This window comes from Penicillium coprophilum, assembly GCF_028826855.1.
Source record: "Penicillium coprophilum strain IBT 35676 chromosome Unknown utg000005l_segment0_segment0, whole genome shotgun sequence".
NCBI classification, from domain to species: domain Eukaryota; kingdom Fungi; phylum Ascomycota; class Eurotiomycetes; order Eurotiales; family Aspergillaceae; genus Penicillium; species Penicillium coprophilum.
Window position 1 is genome coordinate 1701383 of NW_026622724.1, and position 25474 is coordinate 1726856.

Genomic DNA, 25474 nt, shown 5'->3' on the forward strand with positions numbered 1-25474 from the left:
CATGTCGTTAACCCAGAAAATACCAAAAAAATCTCTTCTGAATATCCCATTGCATTGTGCAATTGTTAGATGAGTAACTAGTAGAGGATTCCGTTAATTTCTATTGTGATATATTGGGAAAAGTATTCAGTTCAGAGTGCTTTGGCCGAGTCGTTATTCGAACAGCTCCTGGTTTTCACATCTTGCCACTGCTAATCTTAGCTAGGCGAGTTACTCATTGATCTTTGCTTAATCTAGCACAAAAGAGCGAGACATAAGCCGTTCGAGAATGGATATGAATTGAGTAAAGTTGAATAGATATTCTGCTAAGAAATGAAAAGTCCCATCAAGGGACGTTATGATACAAAGAGACTAAAACGGGGGAATGATCCACTTGCCTTTGCTGCAGACAGAAAAATCAAGGGGGCAAAAAGCAAGAACAACCAATAAAATACAAGGGCTGGATTATGTATCGGAAGTAGAGGGTCAAAAGATGCAGTCTCCCAACAGTTCAAATATTGGGTGCTGGGTCCTATTGCTGCTTGCTCCCTGTTTGTCAATTGTACCGACGCAAAAGGACACAAAAGTCCGTCTGATGATGTCATTAGACATGGCGGATGTTGAAGGAATATAAATGCAGGTAGATATGAAAAAGAAAGGCACATGCGCAAGAGAAGGAGAGGCGAAGGGAAGTATAGGAGTATGCTGGTAGTCAACTGTAGACCTAGCTGACCTTGGAAGTTAAACATCACACCCCATTGGCCATGGGTTCACCGCCGTCCGAGTCCGATGTCTTCGGTGTTCATATTGTCATTTGTCGCCTGGTCACCAGTTGTTTGGTCGCCTTCACCGTCGGGGTTGAAGTTGGGCATTTCGAGGGCCACACCGCTGTTCTTCTTGGATTTCTTTTTACTTGGCTCTGCACCGCCAGATTTGGATGCCATCGGTGGAGCGGCTCGTTTCTGCGGACTGGCTGTAAGACCCGAGAGGCTAGTCTGGGGGATTTTGCCAGAGGCTGGAAGACGGGGTTTGATCGCCATAGGCCGCTGCTTAGGGGGCAGCTCCAGGTCTTCCACAAGAGGTTCATCATGGTTTGCGTCAAGCTTTCCCTTGAAGAAACCCCGTAAGAGACCAATTTGGCGAGGTAGGTTGTCCGTTGAGATGCGTGGATACGGGGGCGGAGGAGGGAAAAGAGTAACGGTCTGTGAAACACTGGTGCTTTGAGGGTTGGCCGCATTGAACATCCGATTTTGAAGTAGATGCAAGGGAACGCTGAGTGTGGAAAGACCAAACTCCCGGTCCAAGCCCAGTTCTTTAAAACCGAAGAAATCCTCATCAATATCCTCAGCAAAGTCACCGCCGACAAACTGTTCACTGCCATCGGCAAATGCATTTGAGCCATCTTCGCCACCTTCAAGGGCAGGCCGAAGAAGTTCTGTCAGGAGTGACTTGAGTCTATCATGGGCAGTGGTGAGCTTGGTACCCAGACGATCAACATCGTCCTTGATGTAGGACTCCAGCTCATCTATATGAATCCCCACGGTAGACAAGGTGTGCAGAACAATTTCAGATGGGGTGTATGGAGGTTTATATTCGGCGGCTGAGGGTGTAGACTCATGTGATTCGGTGGTAGGAACCTTTGGTGTTTCCATATAAGATTTGAAGGTGGACCCTAGCTTATGGAAAAAGTCGGCAGCGATATCTGTGACCGCCTCAAGAGCAGAAGGCTGGTATTCCTCAAAGCCAGTATGATAGAAAATTTTAGCAACTGAGCGCTGCAACGCTGCCCTACAGGTCCAGGGAGCAATGACAGGGCCGTTGTCATTCATGACATGTGGTTCGATGTCTTGCTCCATAAATGGTTCGGGTTGATATTTTTGGAACTGATTTTGGTACATCTAGAGGAAAGTTAGCTGAGAACTTGTGTCATGAAGGAGTACTGGGCTTGCCTACCTGAGATTGGAGCTGCATCTGCTTGACGATGCCGATTTTAGAGCATATTTTGCGAGTTTCTTGCATCTGTCGCATGTTCGAGTTCATCTTACGGGTCAAATTGCTGTCCGGTTGGATGAATTGACCTTTTGGAAGCATATGAAGGAACTCTTCGGAGGCATCAACAACATTGCCTTGGGCGTCTTCCTTCCAGAGTAGTCGCTCAGGTAGATCAGGAACACCAGACATGACATCATAATAATAAGGCAGCATCTGGTCTTCTTCCACCTCAATACCTTCTGCGAGACTCTCGCCTGCGGCCTCAGGTTCCATGGCTTGGGAGTCACCATCGCGAGACTTGTCAGCTTCGATGATAGCCTGCTTCTGGTGTCTAAGCCATCGGCGCATGCCAGCTTTACTTCGGAGTAAAGCGGGTTCTTCAGAGTTGAGTTTGTCTCCCCGGAGGAGACGATGGCGTTCTGCCGCAACACGTGCTCTATCTCTCTTCGTGACTTGCTTCCACACTTTGTATTCCGGGTCTTCCGGTTCTGCGCCACCGGCAACTGACATGGCACTGAGCGCAGTTGTCGAAGTGCTCGGACCCTCCATATCCATCGCATCATCCTGGCTCGCCGCAGGTATCGCTCCTGCACCAGCAGGGTCAGACGGGGTATTGGATCCAGGAGGTGGTGTAGAAAATCCATTTTGACTAGCTTCGCCGGCAGCGTCCGAGTCTGCGCGAGCTGGCGCAGTCGGCTGAGTGCTGGGGGCCCTACCAGGACCCTCAGAACCACTGGGAGTATTACGAGAAGGAGCTGTTCCCTTCTTGGAAGACTTTTTGCCAGGAGCCTTTCTACCTCGCGAGGACATGATGGGTTCGTCGTCACTTTCCTCGGCGCCATCATTATCAGCAAGCTGCAGTCGACGCTCTTCGGCCTCAACTTCGGCGCGGTCTCTGATGACAATATCTGGAATGAGAGGCACAAGCTTCTCCGTCTCTTTACGCATGTAAAGGGCATGCTTCCGCAGAGGATGTTCGGTGTTGGTATTGTATTTCAGGCAATTGGCCCAAATGAGGGTGAGATCATCGACAAAGTCTTGCTTCGATCTGTACTGCAAGCCTTTCAGCTTTTTGGTCATTGATCCAAGGTCCATCGGGTGCTTGATTACTGGTAACGGTTAGCAGACGAAACATATCATTGCGGCGAAAAGGCTTCTTACTGGTATGATAGTCCGGTGCATCGCGTTTATTGACGCGAGTCAAGAAAGCAGTTGAGTGTTCTGTCATAGCCTTGAGCTCGCTGAGGACCTTTTCTGCAGCTTCATAGAGCTCTTCCTGGCCGACCTTGTCTTCGTTGGCCCATTTGCTGCGGTTCTTGCGAACTTCACTCAACAAACTCCGCAGCTCAGCATCCGATGCCTGCACCCGGTCGCGCTTCTTGTCAATTCGTGCGATAAGGTTCTTCAGAGTCAGACTGGATGCGCCCAGGTTAGTATTACTCAAGGAACTGTAGCCATTGGAACCCCCGGAGACATTGTTGCCGCCCATGTTGGCTTGACCGGATATCTCTGCTTCGACTTGACGTTCAGACTCTTCCAAGCGCTGTTGATCAAGCATGGCATCTCGATCATTCTCAAGGGTATAGAACAGAGTGTGGAAGCTCCTTCTGGCAGCCTCCTCCGTTGCTTTCTTGTCTTCCTCGAGTTGCTTCCGGAGATCCTCCATTGTCTCCTTCTTGGGCTCCTTAAGCCCATCTGCATTGGAGGATATCGAGGTACCGGGACGGGGTGCTAATGGCGCGGCACCACTAGGATCCTGCAGCGCAGCGGCGGACTTGGTTTTCAAAGGGGATTCGGCAGCATCGTCTATTTCCTCGTCTTCGTCATCGTCATCGTAGTCATCGTAATCATCGTCATCAAGCTTTCGGGCAGTCTTGCGTGGGGCGGTGGAAGGGGGAGGCGCATCATCGACGCGTTCGGGCTGAGCTTCGGACGGTTCAGTAGTTTCCCCAGCGGCAGGGTTATCGTCCGAGTATCGTCCAGAGAACAGCGCACTTATTTTCGCCTCGCTACGGCGATACAATTCACGGAATTGAGCAATGCGCGGGTCCTCTTCGGGCGCGATATCGGCATCGGATGTCGAGCTAGGGTTCGGTCCTTCGGCGCCAACAGAGCCGCGTATTTGTGGCGTCCGGGAGCCAGATAAAGTCTTCACTAAGCCATTGACTGGCCGGGGAGAGTCCTGAAGGTCATCTGGGGGCCGAATGTTGCCCGGAGGCCAGGCGTTGTGGCCGAGCGACATGCTCGCTCCAAAACCCCAGTTCTGGGGCGGGCGAGACTCGATTCTCCGCGATTAGGATTACGGGCCGATCGGACGCGACACAGGGGTCGGAGAAGGGACAAAAGGCATAGAGATAGAAAACACCCCCGGTAAATTGGACTGAAGATGTCAAAACAGCAAAAAATGATGGCGGGAGGGAGAGGTTTGATGAAGAAGGTCCGGGAAAGCTTCATAGGAAGTTTCTCTGTGACGGGGGTGAAGTACAGGGCATGAAGGCGGAGTCAACCGGCAGATTTCATCTCATTGTCACTATTTTGACTTGGGATCAATAGTTATTGTTCACGTCTTGACTTATTTTCAATCTAGTATTCTCTATTTTCTCCCAATCTTACTGGTGGATCTGTATGTTCTATATCAGATTCCACTGATCTTCTTTGTTGTTGTGAACATCCTCCATTGCTCCGCATATGACGCAAAAGGCACCAGCTGGGGCCGAACTCCTCCACATTTGACAGCTCTCCCGACGGAAGACTGGACAATCACCTTCAAAAAAGAGAATCCAACCAACAGCTTCTTCTCATTCTTCCCTCCCTGGTCAATTTTACGACCACCATGCGCGTTCGCTACCCTTTCGCAGGTAAGCTTTGGGGACCTGAGCATTCTGGATCCGGCGATCTCCCCATCTAACCGCCTCAGGTGCCTTCATCTTCCTGCTGTTCTTAGCCGGCTACATCGGTCTTCTTCCACACAGCGCCTCTTCAACGATACCAACACAGCTCCAGCCCAATGACAAGTTCCTCCACCTCGTCATCTTTTTCCTACTCTCGATAACATTTTACTGGGTCTTGGACACCACCCGTCGGCGCACGCTCCACGTGACCCTCGTGGTCTGCACATTAGGGTTGGGTGTTGGATCTGAAGTCGTGCAAGGTTTACTTCCAAATGGTCGAGACTTTGATCTATTCGATATTGTCGCCAATGTTGTCGGTAGTGTAGGCGCCATCGGACTGTGCAGCTGGTACCACCGCCGCATGATGGAACGTCGTCGACAAAGTCGATATGGCGTGATGGAGGATGGCACTGAGGATGTCGAGCTCGGTGGAGTCGGGAACTCCCGTCGCGACTCAGAAGCAATGGGCCCGCAGGAATCTGGTGTCATGAGTCTTGAGCAGGAAGTCGATAACTGGGACGAGAATGCAGTTGATGCTTGGGATGCAGCAGATGGGCCGAGTCCTGAGCGAGAGGCTGCTCCTCCCAGTTATCATGAAACCGGCTCTGTCGGTGGCCAATCCGCGGCGATCCCTGCCGCGGCGAAGCGTATTGATTAAGGTCATTTTAACCGCAGGGAGTCTGTTTTTTGTGCCTCAGAAAGGAGAAACCGTGCGCTGCATTCAGCTCCTTTTTTTGTTACTCTCCCTGTTCTTATGATGATGGATTTCATGTCTCGGTCTCATGTCGGTATGATACCAATCTCGATTTTTGTGCTCAGCAATTCTGCGCTTTTGTTTTATTGATTTGTTTATATTGTTACATTATGTCTTGATGGGGATGAATGGTCTTATATCAGCAAGCGCATGGTCACTCCCTGGTTATAGGCGGGGAGTGTAAGGGATGCCTCGTTATGTCCAAGGGGTTGCTGCACAACGACGTGGATTTACTGGGAATATGTGGAGGGTGCTACATAGCCATGAAAATGCTGTTAACCAATTCTGATCTCTAAGAGAAAAAAACAAAATAAAACATCTACACACAACCTACGATAGAAGAGGTTACTAAGTGAAAGGAGAATGTTTCAAATCAGTCGGCAACGCATACAATATCACCAATTGGCTAATATACAGTGACTCGAGGGCGAGACTGACAATGGTAGTCAATAAGCAATAAAACTACATCCAAGATAATAACCAAAGTAACAACACGGGGGGTATTTCAACAGAAAAGGACAAGAAATGTATGGCATGGGGTTGGAAGGCATAGTTCAAAAACAATCACAAGTTCAAAATCAAATAAACACCGGATGCCATGAAGGGATGCAACATAAACATAAGCCTCAGAATTTCGTGATCACAAATGGGACGAAAAGGCTAGGATTGAGCGGGCGTCAATTCATTATCAGAGGCAGGAAGCTCGGGGGTACCGGACCGACTCCTCGGCGTATGAGCTCGATCTGGGACAGCTTCCAACTCGGGCTTGAAAGTTGGCAAATAATCTGCCTGGTCATTCAGCTTGGCGATTTTCGCAGACCGTTCCTCGCTGCCGTCAGGGGAGTCCATGTTCCAGTCCGTAATTTTGCCCAGCTTCCGATCGGTTTGTTCTCGGAGAACTTCGTAGATAAATTGCATCTGCATCTCGTTGTAGACCATCATCATCCGTTGCTTGCGCATCTGGTCGACGGTCTCGAAAACAGGGTCGATCTCCGAATTTTCCATATCCAAGAGATGCCCTGACTCCAGCTCGCATAGCAAATGGTCAAGGGCGATGAATGTTCCTGTCCGACCAACTCCTGCGCTGCAGTGGACGATTCGCGGATTATCCGAGGTGGATTTGGAGGCCGACAACTTGATCAAGTCGAGAAGGGCTTGGCGATCGCTGCCTTCGGGTTTGGAGTAATCGGCCCAGCCAGCGAAAAGGAAATGCCAGACAATCTTTGACTCCGACCCGATGGCTAGTTCGAGTTTGCGGATTTCAGATCGTGACCTAGCGTCAAAAGTCGATTCTAACAAGGTCACCCTACCCAAGACACCGGGTTCTGTTTGCTCACTCTCAGCGAAGAAAACGTCCGACTCATCCGTCGATAGTACCATCGAAGCCTGTTCGGTATCCAGTGGGAAGTATTGAGCGCACTTTTCCCGGCCCGCTTCGAAAGTTTGGGTAAGCATCACAATAACGCCGACCTCCTGGCTTTCATGGAAGACCATGTGCCAAAAGTCCGCAAGATGCCCAAGTTTGGGGCCCTGAGTAAATGTAAGCAAATCATGTATGATTTATGATTTTATGACGAATGCGCAACATACCTGGGTCGCAATGTATCTCCTTGTTTCCCGTGTCACCGAGTCTTCCAGTCTGATCGGAGATGCGTTGATAAAATCACACTCGCCCTCGGCCACCCGCAGATGAATCCGACAATTTGCCCAGGCCTGGACATTGAAATACCGATTCCTCTCTTTCACCCTTGGGTCTGTTTCAAGGGCCCAGCGGTGTGAGAGATCATTGGTTTGCATGCCCTCGGCCAGTCGTGTGCGCTGCATCCATTCCAGGTCCTCAAACTTGTCATGGATCTCTGCATAAGGAAGCGGTCAGTCACATTCCACGTGCAGGTTGTATTTTCCGATAGGCGTTTTTATGCACCCCTCACTCACCCGAAACAGATTGGCACAGGAACGGTGGAACATCTTCCGTATTCCCAGCTTCCAGCTTGGGGTTGTCCAGATCCGCACCAAGTATATCGAGGCCCGCATCGTCATTCTCGGGTAGCCCACGTTTAGTTGCCTGGACGCTGGTATCGATCTTGATAGTTGGCGCCATCTTGGCGGCCGCGATCCGCTGGAATGCTCGGACTTTACCAAGGACACCACGCGCTTTCTTCGACACAGATTTGGTTTTGGAACGCTTTGTGTGCGGGGCAGGATCGAAGGAAGGAGAGGGCGAGCGAGATGGATCGGTTCTCACACTATCAAAATCTGCAGACCCTGATGTTATCTGCAGTGATGACAGATCGGGACAGCTATAGAAGCTGTCCCGGGAAGACGTGTCCAGGGCCAGATTTTTTGAGGATCGCGGGGGTTGGCCGTCGAGGAAGTGGAGGAGAGCGTCGCAATAAAACCCTGTGAGTTTTACAGGCCGTATACTCCCGAGTCCACCTGATAGCAATTAGAAAGCACCGAGGCCAAATGAAATGTCAAGTGAATAGAAAGAAAGAAAAAAGACAAGTAGAGGCGGGCCAAAAAGAGAGAAAGTGGAGGGGCGAGAGAAACGAAAACATCCCGAGGTCTCCGACTACTTATATAAATTATATATACTTAGATCTTATATTAAAAATCTGATATCTAATATGGAATATCTCTAGATGATGCTCAAGAACTATTTGAACTCTTTACGTTTTCATCAAACTTGTTTGTAGTTTTAGGGCTTGGGTAATTGGCCACCTTCAGCTGCTTGCGGTCTCCCACGTACCTATTTATATATTATGCAAATGTATCAGAGACTGGATTTTGATAGAAACGGTTAACTAGGACATCTATTCTACCCCTTTATGATCTTGTATGACTCTGTTAGTCCTATTCTATACTCTTTTCTAGCGGGGAAGGCCGAACTCTTTCTTCTCTCCCTCTTCCTCTTTATTCTTCTCTCTTTCTACTTAGCCTCTTTACATTCTCTCTACCTCTTCCTACCTTCCAATATCCATCCTCGGTCGCGGATGTCGCTCTCTTATGCTGACAGGTGTTGAGCACCCGCGGTTCGCATAACGTCAACAAACCCCCCAGAAATGGTCTCCCAAGCTCAGATCGTTGATCGCACAACTCAAAGCACGGCTTCATTGGTGTCGCGTCCCTCGAGCAGACGACACCGTTCCGGTCGTTCACACCATGGCGGCTCCTCGCATCCCTCCTCGAACGATTTTCCCATCTTCACCTACACGGGTGACACCGAAGTCGTGATCCGCGCCGGATCACAGGAAAAGCGTTATCTCCTCCACCGGCTGATTTTGTCACAATGTTCGGGCTTCTTTGAGGCGAGCACAAATGAGAATTGGTCGCGACAGATGGCTGTGGGTCCGTCTAAGCCGGAGGGGACGCTGTCGCGACTGAGCGAGGACGATGATTTATCTAGCGGGTCAACATTGGCACCCTCTGATAACGGTGGACTCTCGACGCGACCAGGAGAAAAGAGACGCTGGCGATATGAACTTGACTGGGAGAATCGCGCGGAGGATGAAGAGGTGATCCTTGTCCAAAAGGTAAGCCTTGCGCCGGCGCGTCGCATAATCCCATCATTGCGAACAATGCTAATGTCGCGTGTTGAAACAGCAACCAACCTATGCCCCCATGTTCGGCGGCGATGGCGACCATGCTGCATTTCCCCCGACGATGACTAAACCATCCAACGCCCAAGCAGGCTTCTTTCGATCTATGGCAAACCTAGCAGGAATGCAGTCGGTAGCCCACCTACCGCAGACAGGGGAGCACACTGTCGCCGTGGACCCCTTGATACGTGACTATGACAACTTACTACGAATATTTTACAATCATGCCCCCAACATTAACAGCGTCAACATCGCTTCGGCATATACAGAGTGCAAATCACTTCTCGCATTAGCGGATATGTATGACGCGCTTCCGGTGACAGGCCCCCGCGTGGACCACCACCTACTCGGCTTTGGATCTCGTCTATTCAAACAGATCGCCAAGTACCCACCCAGCTACCTGAAGTTGGGGTATCTCGCTCGCAGCCGGGTGATCTTCTCCGAAGCCCTGATCCACGTCGTCGGCCAGTGGCCCGCTGCCCTACCAAGCCTGCGAAACGGCTCCTACGCGCCGCTACCAGACTCACTCCTAGATTTGATCGAAGACAAAGTAGAAGATCTCGACGAGCTCAAAGCTCGCGTGGAATCAAAGCTCCTGCGCTTATCCCTAACTACCTCTCGCGGCGAACGTGTCGGCCCCTCGAACGCTTACCTGGACTGGCTCGCCGTATGTCTATTCCGTCAATGGCTGATAGAAAGCACCACGCCGCCACCAGCTCCGATCCTGAAGAACTCAGGCCCAAGCGATGGCCCCACTCAACCTACCGCATCAGCGTCACACCCGGCAACCACGTCGCGACCAACCACCTCACCAGACCCGTCTGCGCGCATCTATAGATTGATCGGCTCGCCTTCCGCGCAGGCATATCTGCCCCATGAAGAGCTGAAGCGCTTCCTCAAACTCCATCCTACATCCTCCGCTGGCTCGCTTTACACCCGCGAGACGCTGAAACGTTTCGAGCGCAAGATGGACGAGATGAAACGGTTAGCACGGGATATCGTCAAGCCGCTTATGCGTAATTTCCTCGAGTTAGAGCTGAAAAGTCCGGATCAGACAACTACCAGCACTGCTGGTCCTCGGGAGAATATTCCGGTGGGATTGCCATATCTGACATGCACCCGTGTTGAAGATATAGACATACCTTGGAACTGAATCCGACAACTTCTTGGGATTTATCTATTTGGCTCACATATTGTCCGCTCTAATTTTCAAGTTATGGGATATCTCTGCTTAGGAGTTTTCGACGGCGTTTGGTTATTTCCTTTTTCTATCTGCGCTTTTTCTTCTCAGGCTGCTGGTCTTGTCTGATGAAAGAGACCAGATTGTACTCCCGTCTCTGCTATTCGCAATGATGTGATGTTTACCTGATTTATGTTATTTTCCTTGTTTCTGGTTCATGTGTTCACGATGTCATGAATGGCTCTGCCTTTGATTTGCTCTGTTTTGTCTTGAATTTAATATTCTGCTCCACCCTGCCCTCGGTAAGGCAGAGTCGGGGGTCTCAATGCCTCATTTTTGTCTGTTTTAGAGATACCAAAAAGATCACTCGCAATGCAATGCAATATTCATGAAGACAAACACCTCTCCGAATATCACAGGTGGTTCAGATGAAGTAGACTTGCAATGTATGAAGTATATGTCCACTACTTACCTTGAAAAATACATAATATACATGTCTCCACAAGGAGAGCGAGAACAATCCCCACCCCTCCTATCTAGCTCCGACCAATACTTTCCATCCCATCCATCCAAGGCCGCAAAACCTCAGGGATAACGACAACACCCCGTTCAGCATCCCACCCATTCTCCAAGATAGCAGCCAGCACACGCGGAACAGCCATAGCAGTCCCATTAACAGTATGCGGGAACCTTGACTCCTTAGCCCCTCCACCACGCACTCTCGCCGCCAACCGCCGACTCTGGTAATCCGTACAGATAGAAGCAGAAGTAACCTCACCCCAAGCCGACTCCAGATGATGGATCTTGGGATCAACCGGCGTAGTGATACCCGACGCAGCGCGCAGACGAGACGGGAACAGCGCCTCGATATCTCGCTTGCGCGTCGCGCTAGCCCCCAGATCCCCACTCGGCATCTCCAGCACACGACACGGCAGATGCAGCGCTGTCAGGATCTCGGTCTGCATCTCCAGCAGCTCGTTGAACATATCTTCCGAGCTCGGCACGGCCCCATCCACGCTATCCGTCCAGCCGAACAGCTCGACCTTGGTGAACTCGTGCACGCGGTACAAGCCCTTCGTATCGACGCCGCGGGAACCCGCCTCAGCGCGGTAGCAGCGGCTCGCGCCGACGAGCTTAATCGGCAGCTCGGAGGCGTTGATGTCGCGCCCGGCGTACATGGCTGCCAGAGGGATCTCGGCGGTACCCGTTAGCGAGCGTTGGGGTTTAGTGTTCTTATCGCGCTCGTTCTGTTCGATGGACCAGATCTGCTGCTCGTTGTGCTGGTCGCGGGGCTGGAAGCCGCATGCTTCGGCGATATAGGAGTAGACGATTGAGGGTGGTGCGACGGTTTTCCAGCCTCGGCGGCGGGCTGTGCTCAGAGCGTACTGGACGAGTGCTTGTTCAAGCATTGCGCCTTCGTTTATCAGGAAGTACCAGCCCCATCCTGTTGTTGTGGCTGAGCTGGCGAAGTCGAGGAGTTTAAGCTCTGTGCCGATTGTGACGTGTGACCGGGCTTGGAGCTCGGTTTGCGATTGTCGGGTCCAGGAAGGAGGTTCTTCGGGGTTGAAGTTGATGTATTGTACGAGAGCTGGATCGTGTCCGATGGGCGTGAATGGAGAGGAAAGGTTTGGGAGGGAGAGGGCTAGTCGGTTGATCTCTTCGGTGCAGGTTGCTTTGCGTTCTGTCATGGACTGTGAGTCATCCTTCAGGCGCTGAGCTTCTGACTTGAGTTCGGCCAGTTCCTCGCTTGGACTCGGGCCCTTGTCATTCGTGTTTCCATCTGCTTCTTGTCGAGTCGCAATGTGTAATTTGGCGATAGTCTTTTCTAGTTGCTTGATGCGGGATCGAGGGGCTTTCAGGTCGTGATCGAGCTGTTTAGCCTCCTCTGATAATTGTTGGATTTTTGACGGATACCCGGCGTGACCTGCATAGTTGCGATCTACGCAGTTCTGTGCATAGAGGTCGGCATTTTGGCGGATGTGTTTGATGTCCGGCGTGGGCTTCGGAGCTGTCGCGGGTCGCAAGATGTCTCGATTGCGTCGAGCGGAGGAGAAATTGCGCAAAGATGCTTTCAATCCATAGGAATGCCTGCAATTGAAGCAGACATATGAAGTGAGTGCCATTGGGGTTGGAGAGGAAGAAGAGAAGAGAACAGGCCATAAGTGGATGGTGGATCTCCCGACCTAACCCTTTTGGGAGATCTGCATCTCGTATGGCCATCGACCCAACTCTCTACACAAGTCTCTACACAAGTCTCGTCAATGAGATTTACTAAATTCAAACATACTTTGATATATGTTGACAACCCAGTCTTACGGATTATCACAAAGAAGAATCACCGTGGTGACATGTACCTTGAGTCTTTCTCTTGTCTCTACCTCAGCTCACAGTCGCCTGCCTGGTTGTATATCGAATCTAGTTCTAAGGTTCCCAACTCTGGGTTTGAGCATGTTGGCATCGGACAATCGTAGATTTGCTGTTTCTTTCTCGTCCTTGAAATGCCGGGTCATGGAAGAAAAAGTGGTGTTGTCTCTGTAACATTTGTCCATGCGTATTCAACGGGATTCCGCTGACTATATTTGTTGTCAACCGGTTTTGATGAAGCCCATATTGGGAAATTTCATTGTACTCAGCTTGATAGATCTGCAACATAAGGTGGCAGTCTTAGCCAGCTACCCGGGAAGCAAGCCCCAGTTGTAAAGAATACAGGTTCATCCTTCTTTCAGCCCCAACCTTCAAATGAAGTTATAACAATGCAAATTCAACATCAAGACTTCTCATCACTCAACTCAGGATAAAATAGTAAAACATGCTGCCAGATAATCCTCGCTACCTCCCCCGGCTCCAGATGAGTCACATCGATTTTTAGAAACTCCTTTCTATCGCTGAACTCGAAAACCGGTAATCCCTTGTGAAATGTCTTTAGTAGCTCGACATCCATAAGCTTTGCATGTTTTTCACGATCCGACTGCATCATACGCTTAATATTCTCATCTTCATCGCAGGTCAACACAATTGGAATCAGTATACAGCCGCGATCCTTCGAGGCCTGCGCGTATTCTGCGCACACGCTGGCACCTTGTTCATTTGCTGTTTGGAAGTCGGTAAATAGGTAGGTCGTACTAAAGGTTGCAGGCTCAGTTGCTAGGGATGTAAAGATCGCGGCGCGGAGAGCATGTCGAAGAGATTGATACCCTGGTTGGGTACGGTGGAGGACAGCATCAGCGGGATTGATGAGAAGGTGGTTGTGGACTAGCTTTATATTTGCTGACTGGCTGACATGCGCGACAAGATATTGGGCAATTGTCAATTTTCCAGCGCCGGGGAAGGCATTGATGTGGATCAGGGGATGGGGTGTTGTTCCTAGCATTGTGACAGGGGTGATGTTGCTCAGTCTATCACAAACTTGAGAGAGATAAGATGGGGTGATTGACAGCACCTGGGCAGAGACCGGCGCTTAGAACCAACTACCTAGGTAACTAGTTCACTTATTAATTGACTAGTCAGTTCGTTGATTAGTTACCTTGAGCTACTGGCCTAGAGCCTCAGGCCCTCATCTTAATTGATGTAACTTCATCTTTCAGCTTCGTTTGTTGACAGAGGAAATTGTCTTGTGCAATGTCTCAGGTCCAAACCAATCGCGTTACCATACGGCATCCATTAAATCAAAGTACAGCGTACGCCACCAAGTGTCAATTTCCCCGTGCCGAGGTATGTGGGTAAGTATATGAATTTGATCACTTCGGTCCTTTAACATCATTTCCCAGAAACAAATTAGCTCCAGCATCCGGATAAATAATCGCACCAGTACTCCGTAGTTCCCTTATCGTTCAAGAACTAAGGCAAAAGTACTGTGCATATTAGATTATCATATAGCTTTAGTGAACCAAGTCCTTTAATTCCCGAAGTCGGCGATCTACCCGGCCAGTCGTATCTCCACTGTGGCCCCAAGGCTTTTTAGTCTAATTATCGTATGGAGCACGGAGTACACCGTCTTTTATATGGGACTTGCTGGAGTTTTTTTTGACTTTGACTACATTTACCAATGGGAAACTTGATGTGAAGAACTCAATCTCCATGTGCTTTAAGTGTGTAGCTTTCACCTAACTTTTCTCAAAGCCAAGAAAACAGCTTAATTTTGTGTCTACAACATACGACACGGGCTATTAATACGTTTTGACGATTCAAGTGCCGTATGTCTTTTGTATACCACATAAAAGGTAGCCGGATATGGACTGGACTAGGCCTTTGCATTAGACCTCCGCTTAGGGCTACGGGCACATGTGTCGCTCGCATTGGATTGGGTAAATACTCCGCAGCTATGATCTATGCAACTAGCACTTAGAACAGAATAAAAACAAAAGCACCGTGTCCTGGGGGCCAAAGGGAAAAATTCCTGATGGATAGAATTTTGATAGGACGAAAAGAGCCCCTAGTGATCTGTATGGGGTAAGTCAGTGGGGTTCGAACGAGTGAGACACATATTGATGGTCACCCGTTGTGTCAAAGCATCAAGGTTTTGACACATTCTTGTCCTCCCCTCGCCAGGCCATTCGACATCGTATTACTTCTAGATGAGTGTTGAGCCCGGGGCCCGATTAGCGCCTACCGCAAGATGTCCATACAGTGTGGTGTGGTCATATGTGGCTTCATGAAGGATATAGTCTGGGTTCTGGAAGCGATGCATGATGACGCCTGTGCTTGGCTCTGAATATTAGGATCCACAGTAAGCAAAGGTCAAGTCTACTAGTAGGTAGTAACAGAAGCCACCAACGACCAGGTTGGTAAAATGCAGCGCCCATTAGATGAACTGTTGGTTGGTCGAGCCAATCATGCTTTCTCTCATTATGTTTTGCCACATGTGAGTAGTATGACCAATTTGGAGTCAGAGGAACGGGATTCACCAGGGAAAAGACTTTGTCTATTGCTGAGATGTCGTTATATATTGAAAACCAAGAAGCCACCATGGTATTCACTAACATTGCTGGCATTGCCAGTAGGGGGTATATCGTAGCAGATAGACATGATTTATATCGCCAATTACGATTTACAGGGAATATACTTGATGGCAGATTGAAGAATGTGGAGTGATGGGCTTTGCATAATCAGTTCCCCTGATTCAAATGTTGCAAATGAATAGATCGGGGCTGAGAGAAACATGATAAAGCTAAAAGCGAAGCTAGTGTCCCTAAGCAGTAATCCTCACGGAAATTTCCGCTCGTTCAAAGAAATTTACTCTAAGGATAAAGGTGCATTCCGACGGGGGCCCGGTCCCATGATGTCTTCAGGACAGAATCGTGCTATGGGGCCATAAATACTATAGATATCCAATATATTCCTACAGGATACCCCCGCGATTTCATATGCATCATGTCCCCTGATTTTGACCCTCTGCACCATTTCGAGATCTCTCAGGACCAGTACAACCCCGACAACTCATGGCCCGACGATTCGTGGCCAGATGAACTGGCCAGCTTCAACGATATCAATCCTGCCGGTCCATCATCACATCTGGACCTTGATTTCGGTCTCCTCTGGGCCCAATCGGACGAAAATGGTCTCTATTCCGTACCTGACTCTTCTGAACCCCCTCTATCTCCACCGCCATCTTTGGTTCCTCCACCATATGCCAATTTACAACCTAGACAACCTCCAGATATTTATGAAATAGGCTACCAAGATGCCAATGGTGATTGGCGGTGCAGCTACGTCGGATGTCTCTCTAATCAGGCATTTCTGCGGGCCTGCGACTTGCGAAAACATTACCGTTCTCACCAGAAAACTTACTTCTGCACGAAACAGGACTGTGAATGGTCGAGGATCGGGTTCTCATCAAGTAAGGATTGTCAACGACATATGCGGTCCCATCAGCCGATGATCAAGTGTTCTGCGGCGGAGACACTGGGTTGTGAGCGGGTGTTCAGTCGAATTGGTACGTTATTTCTTGTACCTGAGTTGATCCTATATGCCTTATTTCGTATTCCGTGTGTGCTAATTTCTTGAAGACAATATGGTATGTTGCCCTAATCGCATGTCTTCTGAAAATCAAATCCTTGACTGGCATACTGATGGGATTAACGGATCTAAAGAGAGAACATAGTCGCAAAATTCATGGGTCTTCGCAGAACAATCAGTCTCCTCGTCTTTGCAAGCGCAGTGATGGAAAGAAAGACGAGGTCTCTCAGCCATCCGAGCTTGATGCTGTATGACTTTCATGAGATAGCGGTGTACCTGTATCATTTATGATGACGTGCGAAGGGAGAGTGAATAGAATGATTGATGAATAATTTGAGGGATGTCACCAGTGAAATCTTCGCTTTAGGGTGGCGTGAAATGTGAATTTAGACAGTCTGACCGCAAGGGATTATTTGAAAGCAGATTAGATTCGATCAGCAACTCTCTATAAATGGATAACGTTTACAATTAAATATATAAGTACACTCGCTTATAGGCATTAAGCATAGGTTGTTTCCAAGAGCTTGGCATGCAGGAACTAAAGAGGCCCGAGGGAAGCGTGCAAGCCTACCCACTTCACATAGTAGACTTGATCTCAATTTGGATGATTTAGCTAGAGCATAGACCAAATGCTTTATAGACGACGTTGAAGTCTTGACTCCCGGGGCACATGGTGAGTTAGTCACCCCATCCCGAGCAGCTCACTGAGTAATATTGATCGCTTTCCCACGCTGGCCTCCGTTTATATTTGAGGCTTCATAAATTCGATACCTGGTCTGTCATGTTCTCACGTCCTCTCTCAATCTCCACCTCACAGGCCCAATTTATGCTTCTTAATCCTAGCACCCACCCCAGCGAGAATCAAAACGACAGCAACAAGTACACCCCATAGAGGAATATGGATCGCCTTCAAGTTGTAGTCGGTCTGCGTCGCCGCCACGACAGTCGCCATCTCCAGCAGTAGCAAAACATAGCCGCTCCAGCGATGATACTTGTAAATACGTTTTCCAGCGTCCACACTACCGAGGACGGTGACGGGTAAAAAGTACTGGATCACACCGACCACGGCTTGTAGCACGATAGCAATGTAAGTAACCAGGCCTAGAATACCATGAGGAGAAACAAAGTGCGGATGAGAGCCTTTGTTAATCTCGATAATCACAAAGGCTGATACAAAAAGGACCACACTAAGTAGTTGGAAGGAGTAGTGGATGCGAGTACCGGTCCGCTTCTGTTGCGGGGTGGCGGTTGGTTGCAAGACCAGAGCTGCTTGAACTTGAAGAAGCAGAGCAGATATACCGAGTAGCTAAAAGGTCATTAGTAAGTTTGTTGAGATATTGGGGATTTTGTTCCAAGTGATTTATCTATATCGCTTACCGGATGTGGGGTGAATAACGAGAGGGGCTGGGTCAAGATGCCCTGCCAGACCAGCGCAGCCAGCTATATTTGTTTGGATTAGTTTCTCTGATCTTCTCAGTAGTTTCTTAGTGTCCTTACAATCCAAATGCCTGCTTGAGCAATACTTGCTGTTCCTGAGTTTTGGAGTCAGTCATGGGTTTTAGGCAGAGGCTTTCACGCTCACCCGTCAAGAGATTCCGATAAATGCCCTCATCAGGCCTTTGTGTCACATCGCCTGGACGGCCCAATAAAGGCTCATCGGCTTGCGATAGAATTGTATCGGGGTGATCTTGCGGGATTCCTGTTGCCGACGCCATGATGAGAGGAGTGGTTACAGCATAGGGAAAAGGTCAGACAAAAGACAAAGAAAATGATTCGAGGCGGTGGGCAATAATCCTTGCTTTCCCCTCCGATTATCCTGCATGAATTGCTCTGTTGCTGTGCTTGCTGATCGAATTATTTGACGTGATCGTCGCTTTCAATGACGATTGGACAACATCCGCATATTCCCGGAAGCTGAGATACCACTGAACGGGACTGTATTTCAAAGCTTGACGCGAAAAATCAACAGCAGTTATCATACCTGGATTTGAGATTTGCTACTTTTTTATGCTGTCACTCCAAATTAATACTGAGTCTCACGAGTACGTGGCCATCTGACTGTACTGATGCTGCACACAATGACCAGGAACGATTTAAATTTCAATCAACTCCATTGATCTATATATCTAACCGTTGAATCTTGAAAACACCGCAAATGACAATCAGGGTCTCGGTTCAGGCGATGGGGCACCACTGCGGTCAGCTCGATCTGGCCGAATCTTGTACTGAGTCTCCCGAGGGATACTAAAGTCCACAAAGAGCAACATGCTCTCGATATCTCTGGCAACTCTGCCAGCATTGCTATGGTCCCGATCGAGAGTATCAATAAAATATTCCAACCGTTCATGGATCTTGTTACACCTGGCTGTCCAACTACTGTTGTCAAAGTGAAAATGAGCCTGTCCGGCCATTCGCAGGCTCGCAACCCGCCGAAGAAGAACATCCAGAGAATTGATCACCATCTTCACATTACCCTCAAAGTCCTTGTCTTTGAGAATGTGGATCTGAGCATGCAGCGTGGTCATGAAATGGGAGCGCTCCTCTTCGTACGTACCGTGGGCGGCGCGTCCAGTCATGGTTTTGATGGAAACTAGATGATACCGAGTAGACTGGATTGTCAGGCTTATCTTGGCCTCTTGCTCTTATGAGTCAGATACTTGTTTTTGAGCCGAGTACTTGGAGACAGGCTATCTCGTGGTGCAACCTGTCCCTTTTATGTCTTTGCAAAAGTCTTGTCGAGTACCTAGTCAAAGAGAAGCAAAGCAACAATGGCTATGATCGGTTTCTTGATATTCTAAACATAGCACAATTAGTTCGTTCATATTCGAGGTGAAGAAGTATTGAACAAAGCAGCTCTATTACAAAGACGCACCATCTTCTTTGTGGATACACAGATCCAGCCTATATTCAACCCTCTTTCATGATCTTCACTATTCACCATGGCATTGTCAGCACCGGCCCTTCTTCTCCAGAACCAACCCGGCCAAAGACCACCTCCGCTCCCAAATTTCCCGGCTCCAAATTCATAACAATGTTAAACAAAGTACTACTTCTATTCGAGATATGACGCGATGGATCTTCCTGACAGCATATTGACTGAGGCTGGTTATATGTATCAGAGAAGACCTGTTCTCGCAGCAGAGTAGGGGTGATAGCATCGCCCTGAAGACCGCTCTCAATCAACCCCTGCGTCAATTCCCCCAGCCGCTCGAGTCGGATAGGTGACCCGGACAGCCACGGCGGCTCATTCACATAACGATTCTCAATGAAGTGATTGGTATGACCAATAATCCCTGACGCATCCTCGGGAATATGTTTGTCTCCCACCGGCGATAACTCAAGCCCCAGAGCCTTGGCACTGTCGGCACAAAGGATATGCTGAGCAGAGGCGACACCACCCAGAGACTCGAGGGTGCTCACAGCGTCATCGACAGAAGTACTCTCCAAGCACAGTCGAAGCGCAACATGAATCGGGATCTTGCTACTGATCATCGGTTTAGCGCGGATTGCATTGAGACAAGTTCCGACGCCGTTGGTATTGAACCCAATCTTGCCGACAATTCCTGCCTGTGCATGGTCAATTACTGGCTAGAATACATTTAGAGACACACACGAGTGTATGTACTGACCTCGGTAACCATATAGATAGTTGGCTTTCCAACCTGCTCAATTGATACCATTGCTAGGTTCTTCTTGACAGTCGCCGTCCAGTCCCAGTTCTGCGAGAGTACTCGCGTCGTTTCGCTTTTCTTCCAGGATAATGAGGTGCAGCCATCGGAGAATCTACCCAGCGCTATCTCGCTCCGGCAGTTGAGCGCGATTATATCAAGAACATCTAGCCCGGCGCCCTCGGCGATACCTTCCATCTCCGTGAACAAATGAGGCGTTAGGGTCTGCAGTGTGGGCTGGAATTCGGTTGCGACTTCGCGCACGTCTTTCCAGGCTAGTTTTGAGGTGTATTGGAACATGGTGTCGTAGATAGATATCTGGCTGTGAATTTGCTCTCGCAATGCGCGACCATGCTGTAGTCCGATCTACATTTAATTCCCAGTCAGTTGAAGTTGATCACATACGCAGCCAACATTGGACAATGTACCTCTCGAGGAGTGCCCTGGAGCTTAAGCTTGATTGGATCATTTTCAGGCTGCATGTTGAATCTGTACAATATCAGCTATACAGATATATAATCAAGTCAAGGGTATCGCCAGCTATTTAAGCGAATATCAACAGCCGAGCCGATCTCGGTTCCCCTCAGTTGGAGTCATTCGGGGTTCACCCGACAAGGATCGCAATGACCTGCCCTAACTGGCTAGGATTGGAGATTTTGCCAAAATCGGAGTTTTGTGCTATGATGTTATAAAGGATAGTGGTGGCACAATGGCCTCCAGTGCACCCCGATGTATGGCTTGTCTTACAACTTCTACAGCCTAGGTGTTGCTACTTTATAGTGTACAAGAATATACATAGCAGACATTTCATTCATATTGAATGTTGATCTTAATAGGTAGTCTATGCGTTCTTAATCAAATGCTTGAACAACTTGTCCAGGTAATAGGCAGACTGCTTGGGATAGCGAGTCTTTTCTTCAGAGTCAAAGTCGATAAACGTGCAACCGAAGCGATCCGCATATCCAGCGGCCCATTCTATAAGGTATTAGTTATTGGTCAATTCTCCATACGAAATCATTTACTTACCCCAGTTATCAGTGAATGTCCAAGCAAAGTAGGACCTGATATCAACTCCGTCTTCCTTCACAGCGCGCGCCAACGCATTGCCGACATAGCCCTCGAAGAACCTGATGCGGAACTCGTCATTCAGAACTTCAGGCGTGGGGGCCGTTTCACCCTTCGCGGTGGTACCGTTCTCAGTGATGTAAATTGGCATCTGGTATCGTTTATAGATCCAGTTCAACAACTTCCGGAATCCCACAGGCGCAGTACGCAGCCACGGGGTATCACTCTCCTCTCCACGAGACACACCTTGCTTATTATTATCAAAGACCTCCACATTGCCCTTGTGATCATTGATATCAGGCTCAGCGGTTCTATGTTTCACAAAGAAGGTCGTGTAGCTATTCATGCCATAGAAATCAGAACTCCCAAACACGAGCTTCGATTCCTCCTCGGTAAACTTCGGCAATCTATCACCGAGCTGCGCCCGCATTGAGGCAGGATAATCGCCCGTCTTGTACAGCGGGTCCGCGAACCAAGCGATCTCAAACTCGCGCGCACGCTCCGCAGCCTCCTGGTCGCGTGGGTCCTCCTCATCCCACGCCTCAGACCAGTTACCATGCAGTGTGATACCGATCGTTCCCTTTTGCTGGGGCTGGAACTCCTCACGGTACAAGCGCACGGCATGACCGTGCGAGACAAGCTCAGTGTGCGCGACAGTGAACGGCTCGGTGGAGGAATCGCCCTCCTCGTTTCGCTCACGGAACGACGATCTGGCGGGCGCGTGCACGCCCGCTGCATATCCGGCGAGGGTGTAGACACCCGGCTCATTGTAAGTGATCCAGTGCTTGACGCGGTCGCCGAAGCGCTCGAAGCAGACGCGGGCATAGCGCACAAAGTCCGGCGTGTAGGCGTCCTGGTTCAACATTCCCATGTATCGATCTTCCAGGGCCTGGGGGATATCCCAGTGGAAGAGAGTGACGAAGGGGGTGATATCATTGCGGAGGAGTTCATCGATAAGGTCGGAGTAGAATTTGATGCCTTGCTCGTTGACGGGGTCGTTGGCGCCGCCGAGGGGGATGATACGAGACCAGGAGAGGGAGAAACGGTAGGCGTTCACACCGTAAGACTTCATGAGCGCCACATCCTCGCGGTAGAAGTCGTACGCTCGGACGGCGTCGTCGGCATTGCTTCCATCGGCGACTTTGCCCGGGGTGTGGCCGAATGTGTCCCAAATGGAGACACCCTTGCCATCCTTGTTCCAGGCACCTTCTATCTGGGCTGCTGCTGTAGCGTAGCCATGGAAGAAGTCTGGCCGAAGCACATCCTTGAGATCTTGCACTGAATTCAAATCCATCTTGTCTGTTTTGTGAAATTGTGACAAGGGGGTTGACAATTTATTTTTCTTGAGCTTGGAGCTCTCATAGAATATGCCCCGCAAAACATCTCCGGATAAAAGTGTCTGTTGAATTTACCCTGAGATTGGGAATATGCGGTGTTTACTCCGTGCTGGTTTAGGGATTTCATCGGGTTATACGTGGACATAGTGGGGGGAGGGTGTCAACGCGTAGAAAGGACAAAAGTACCTTAAAGATATTGAAAGCTATTACAAGGATAGACGTCTTTCTTCAATAAAATCTATCATTGAGTCTATTCTAGTTGATCCTATGTTCACCACCGCCGGTGATTGTTACCTGTGAGTCATTAAAGTAAACAACCGCCGTCTCACCCTCCGACTTGATAGTCAGTCCGTCTACAACACCATGTTTCAAATTGAATTCCAACTCAAACCCACCACGGGCCCGCACTCCCCGGATAGATCCAGTCCAGGCCTTTGGACACGCTGGAAGGATACGAATTACCCCAGGCTCATGGGACTGGACTAGCATTTCGATGATACCCGCCCCACCGCCAAAGTTGCCATCAATCTGGAATGGAGGATGGCTGTCCAATAGATTGGACAAAGTAGACCGAGACAAAAGCAAGTCTAAGTGCTGGCTACACTCCTCGGCCTCGAGTAACCGTGCGTGCAGATTGATCAGCCATGCGCGACTCCAGCCAGTGTGGCCACCACCGTGTTCTGCGCGTCGACGTAGAACTACTCCACACGCTTCTGCTAGATGGGGGTTTCGCGCTGGGGTGATTGCATTCCCGGGATGTAAGGCCCATAGATGGGACGTGTGACGGTGTCCTGGCTCCACTTCGCCGTAGTCGGTAGCCCATTCCTGTAGATACCCAGCAGGGGAGATTTGCATTGGTGGGAGACGGGACTTTGTAGCTTGAACTGCGGGAAGAAGGGCATCATCAAGACCAAGTCTCTTTGCACAGGATTGGAAGGCGTCCAGGATAGCATCAATAATTTGAATATCGATCGTTGCTCCTTCACACAATACACCCTTTTGTCCCTTGTGATCGTAGAACGAGTTTTCGGGAGAAGCAGACGGACTGGTGGTGAGATATTCACCTTTGGCATCTTCGATCAGGAAGTCGAGGAGGAACTCCACGCACCCGCGCAGTGTGGGGAACATTCGACGAAGGAACGCTTCATCGCATGTATATTGGAAATGATCCCAAATGTGGTAGCAAAGCCATGCACCACCCAGAGGCCAGATACTAGCCGGCATCCATCGATCGACGGGGGCTGTATCAGCCCAAATATCAGTGTTGGAATGGGCCGTCCATCCTCGACAACCGTACATGATCCGAGCGGTGGCTTTGCCGGGTTCAACCATGCGTTCCAGTAGATCAAACAGAGGAAGTTCACATTCTGACAGGTTACACGCATTTGCAGACCAGTAGTTCATTTGAAGATTGACATTGGTGGTAAACCTGCAACCCCATGCCGGATGGAAGGATGGGTTCCAGATACCCTGGAGGTTTGCAGGAAGCGACTTGTGTCCATCTCGACTACATGATATGAGGAGATACCGATTGTAATTGTGATAGAGTGCAATAAGCCCTGGATCTCGAGAACTCTTTAGACGTTCACCGGTTGGAATTTCAGGAGAGTCCGGCCCAAGTTTCAATTCCATTCGGTCGTACAAAGACTTGTAGTCCGCAACATGACGGGCGCGGAGATCCTCCAATGAGAGACTCAAGGCATTTTCTGCATCTTGCTTGGTTTGCTGATCAATGTCTTCATGTCGGAAGGTAGTTTGCGCCGCGATGATCAGCAGGGTATCACTGGAGTTCACCACCAGATTATTTCCAATCTTGGTAATTGTACTGCCAGCGCTGTCGCAACGAACTGATACACTGCAGCATGCTCGATTACTATTCTTGCCGCCGGGGGTGACATGCATAGTAATGGAGTTGCTGGTAGTACTGAGATCATCCAGCCATTCATTGGATTCATATTCCAAGTCACTCATGCGCGTCAGACGAATGACAAACTCAGCCTTGCTCGATGAACGCAACCTGATCGCGAGGACATTGTCCGGGTAACTGGCCAGGACTTCACGCTCGAAATGAACATCCTGGTACTCGTAACTGACATGTGCAGTAGCACTCGCGATGTCCAACGAGCGTCGATAGGCTCTAACCTGACTGGGATCATGTCCCAAATCCAAGAATAGGTTTCCGAGCGGCTCATAGTTCCGCTGGCTGATCGGGTTAGCGAAAAACGCCAGCTTGGCGATCTTCTCAGCTTCCGCATGGTTTTCCGCGCGTATAGCCTCTCTCAGACGCGGCAGATACTCGAGCGCGTCTTGTGGATTACGATCTTGTGGTCCTCCATACCACACTGAATCTTCATTCAGCTGTAACATCTCAGTGTCGGTGCGTCCATATACCATGGCGCCTAAGCGCCCATTCCCGACTGGCAAAGCTGAATTCCAGTCCTCCGCAGGCTGTTGGTACCATAACTCAGACATGTTCAGTCGTGATCAATAGGTTTGGTCTGCTGGTATGTATTGGCTTGATGTAGAACAAGGCGGCAGTTCGGTCCGTCAGCCGCCGATCTCGAACAGTACAGGCTAAAGACATTGAGTCAGATAGGTTCAAGAAGCTAGGACCAAGTAAGACAAACCAGAATTCCATCCGATTTGTGGAAATTGAAGGATTCCGGGTAAGTCTCCTTACAAGTGCCAGCTCTAACTCTTTCCCCGGTTGTTCCCCGGATTCCAGGCTAAATGTCCTCACGCCTAGCTTATCATTCGCTCTGAGAGCTGGGGTTGACGCGGCCACATCATACTAGCGTTGGGGAAAGCTCGAAGCGACTCTCTCTAGCTTGACGCTAATACGCCTCGTGCTCGTATCTCACTGGTTGGAAACGCTGAGGGTAGATGTCGGGAAAAAGCAATTCAAGAATTGGCAACGCAAAATGTTCAACGTGACCATCACTCACCAATCACTGTCCATAGTTGCAGATATATCACGCCACGAGTCAAAATGTCGCAAAGCTCATCACTTCTCCGTGGCAAAATAGGTCCCATCTGGATGCCGACCGCTAGTTT

At 49.5% G+C, this 25474-nt stretch overlaps 10 protein-coding genes across 10 annotated transcripts; 3 read left to right on the forward strand and 7 right to left on the reverse strand.

Annotated features, from left to right (window-relative positions):
* Positions 1-749: 749 nt before the first annotated feature.
* Positions 750-4213, reverse strand: N7500_008235 (SAGA histone acetyltransferase complex subunit SPT7; the record flags this gene model as incomplete). The annotated part of the gene is made up of 3 exons (XM_056679379.1): positions 750-1877; positions 1933-3080; positions 3133-4213. The coding sequence occupies 3 exons, from the start codon at positions 4211-4213 to the stop codon at positions 750-752; spliced, it is 3357 nt and encodes a 1118-aa protein (XP_056529751.1).
* Positions 4214-4804: 591 nt separating this feature from the next.
* N7500_008236 (VanZ family protein) lies at positions 4805-5520 on the forward strand (the record flags this gene model as incomplete). Its single annotated transcript, XM_056679380.1, has 2 exons — positions 4805-4829; positions 4889-5520. The coding sequence occupies 2 exons, from the start codon at positions 4805-4807 to the stop codon at positions 5518-5520; spliced, it is 657 nt and encodes a 218-aa protein (XP_056529752.1).
* A 756-nt stretch (positions 5521-6276) lies between these two features.
* On the reverse strand, positions 6277-7717 carry ptpB (tyrosine protein phosphatase PTP1; the record flags this gene model as incomplete). The annotated part of the gene is made up of 3 exons (XM_056679381.1): positions 6277-7146; positions 7207-7472; positions 7552-7717. 3 exons carry the CDS (start codon positions 7715-7717, stop codon positions 6277-6279), a joined length of 1302 nt encoding a protein of 433 aa, XP_056529753.1.
* Positions 7718-8678: 961 nt separating this feature from the next.
* Positions 8679-10368, forward strand: N7500_008238 (uncharacterized protein; the record flags this gene model as incomplete). The annotated part of the gene is made up of 2 exons (XM_056679382.1): positions 8679-9149; positions 9220-10368. The coding sequence occupies 2 exons, from the start codon at positions 8679-8681 to the stop codon at positions 10366-10368; spliced, it is 1620 nt and encodes a 539-aa protein (XP_056529754.1).
* A 563-nt stretch (positions 10369-10931) lies between these two features.
* Positions 10932-12518, reverse strand: N7500_008239 (putative serine--tRNA ligase DIA4; the record flags this gene model as incomplete). Its single annotated transcript, XM_056679383.1, has 1 exon — positions 10932-12518. One exon carries the CDS (start codon positions 12516-12518, stop codon positions 10932-10934), a length of 1587 nt encoding a protein of 528 aa, XP_056529755.1.
* A 644-nt stretch (positions 12519-13162) lies between these two features.
* N7500_008240 (uncharacterized protein) lies at positions 13163-13765 on the reverse strand (the record flags this gene model as incomplete). Its single annotated transcript, XM_056679384.1, has 1 exon — positions 13163-13765. One exon carries the CDS (start codon positions 13763-13765, stop codon positions 13163-13165), a length of 603 nt encoding a protein of 200 aa, XP_056529756.1.
* Positions 13766-15765: 2000 nt separating this feature from the next.
* On the forward strand, positions 15766-16604 carry N7500_008241 (uncharacterized protein; the record flags this gene model as incomplete). The annotated part of the gene is made up of 3 exons (XM_056679385.1): positions 15766-16327; positions 16401-16408; positions 16485-16604. 3 exons carry the CDS (start codon positions 15766-15768, stop codon positions 16602-16604), a joined length of 690 nt encoding a protein of 229 aa, XP_056529757.1.
* Positions 16605-17161: 557 nt separating this feature from the next.
* N7500_008242 (cytochrome b561 domain-containing protein) lies at positions 17162-18065 on the reverse strand (the record flags this gene model as incomplete). The annotated part of the gene is made up of 4 exons (XM_056679386.1): positions 17162-17656; positions 17728-17790; positions 17848-17882; positions 17933-18065. The coding sequence occupies 4 exons, from the start codon at positions 18063-18065 to the stop codon at positions 17162-17164; spliced, it is 726 nt and encodes a 241-aa protein (XP_056529758.1).
* A 447-nt stretch (positions 18066-18512) lies between these two features.
* N7500_008243 (Glycoside hydrolase family 1) lies at positions 18513-22377 on the reverse strand (the record flags this gene model as incomplete). The annotated part of the gene is made up of 6 exons (XM_056679387.1): positions 18513-18959; positions 19330-19917; positions 19980-20384; positions 20447-20507; positions 20888-20993; positions 21045-22377. 6 exons carry the CDS (start codon positions 22375-22377, stop codon positions 18513-18515), a joined length of 2940 nt encoding a protein of 979 aa, XP_056529759.1.
* Positions 22378-22675: 298 nt separating this feature from the next.
* Positions 22676-24892, reverse strand: N7500_008244 (glycoside hydrolase family 95 protein; the record flags this gene model as incomplete). Its single annotated transcript, XM_056679388.1, has 1 exon — positions 22676-24892. One exon carries the CDS (start codon positions 24890-24892, stop codon positions 22676-22678), a length of 2217 nt encoding a protein of 738 aa, XP_056529760.1.
* Positions 24893-25474: the final 582 nt, after the last annotated feature.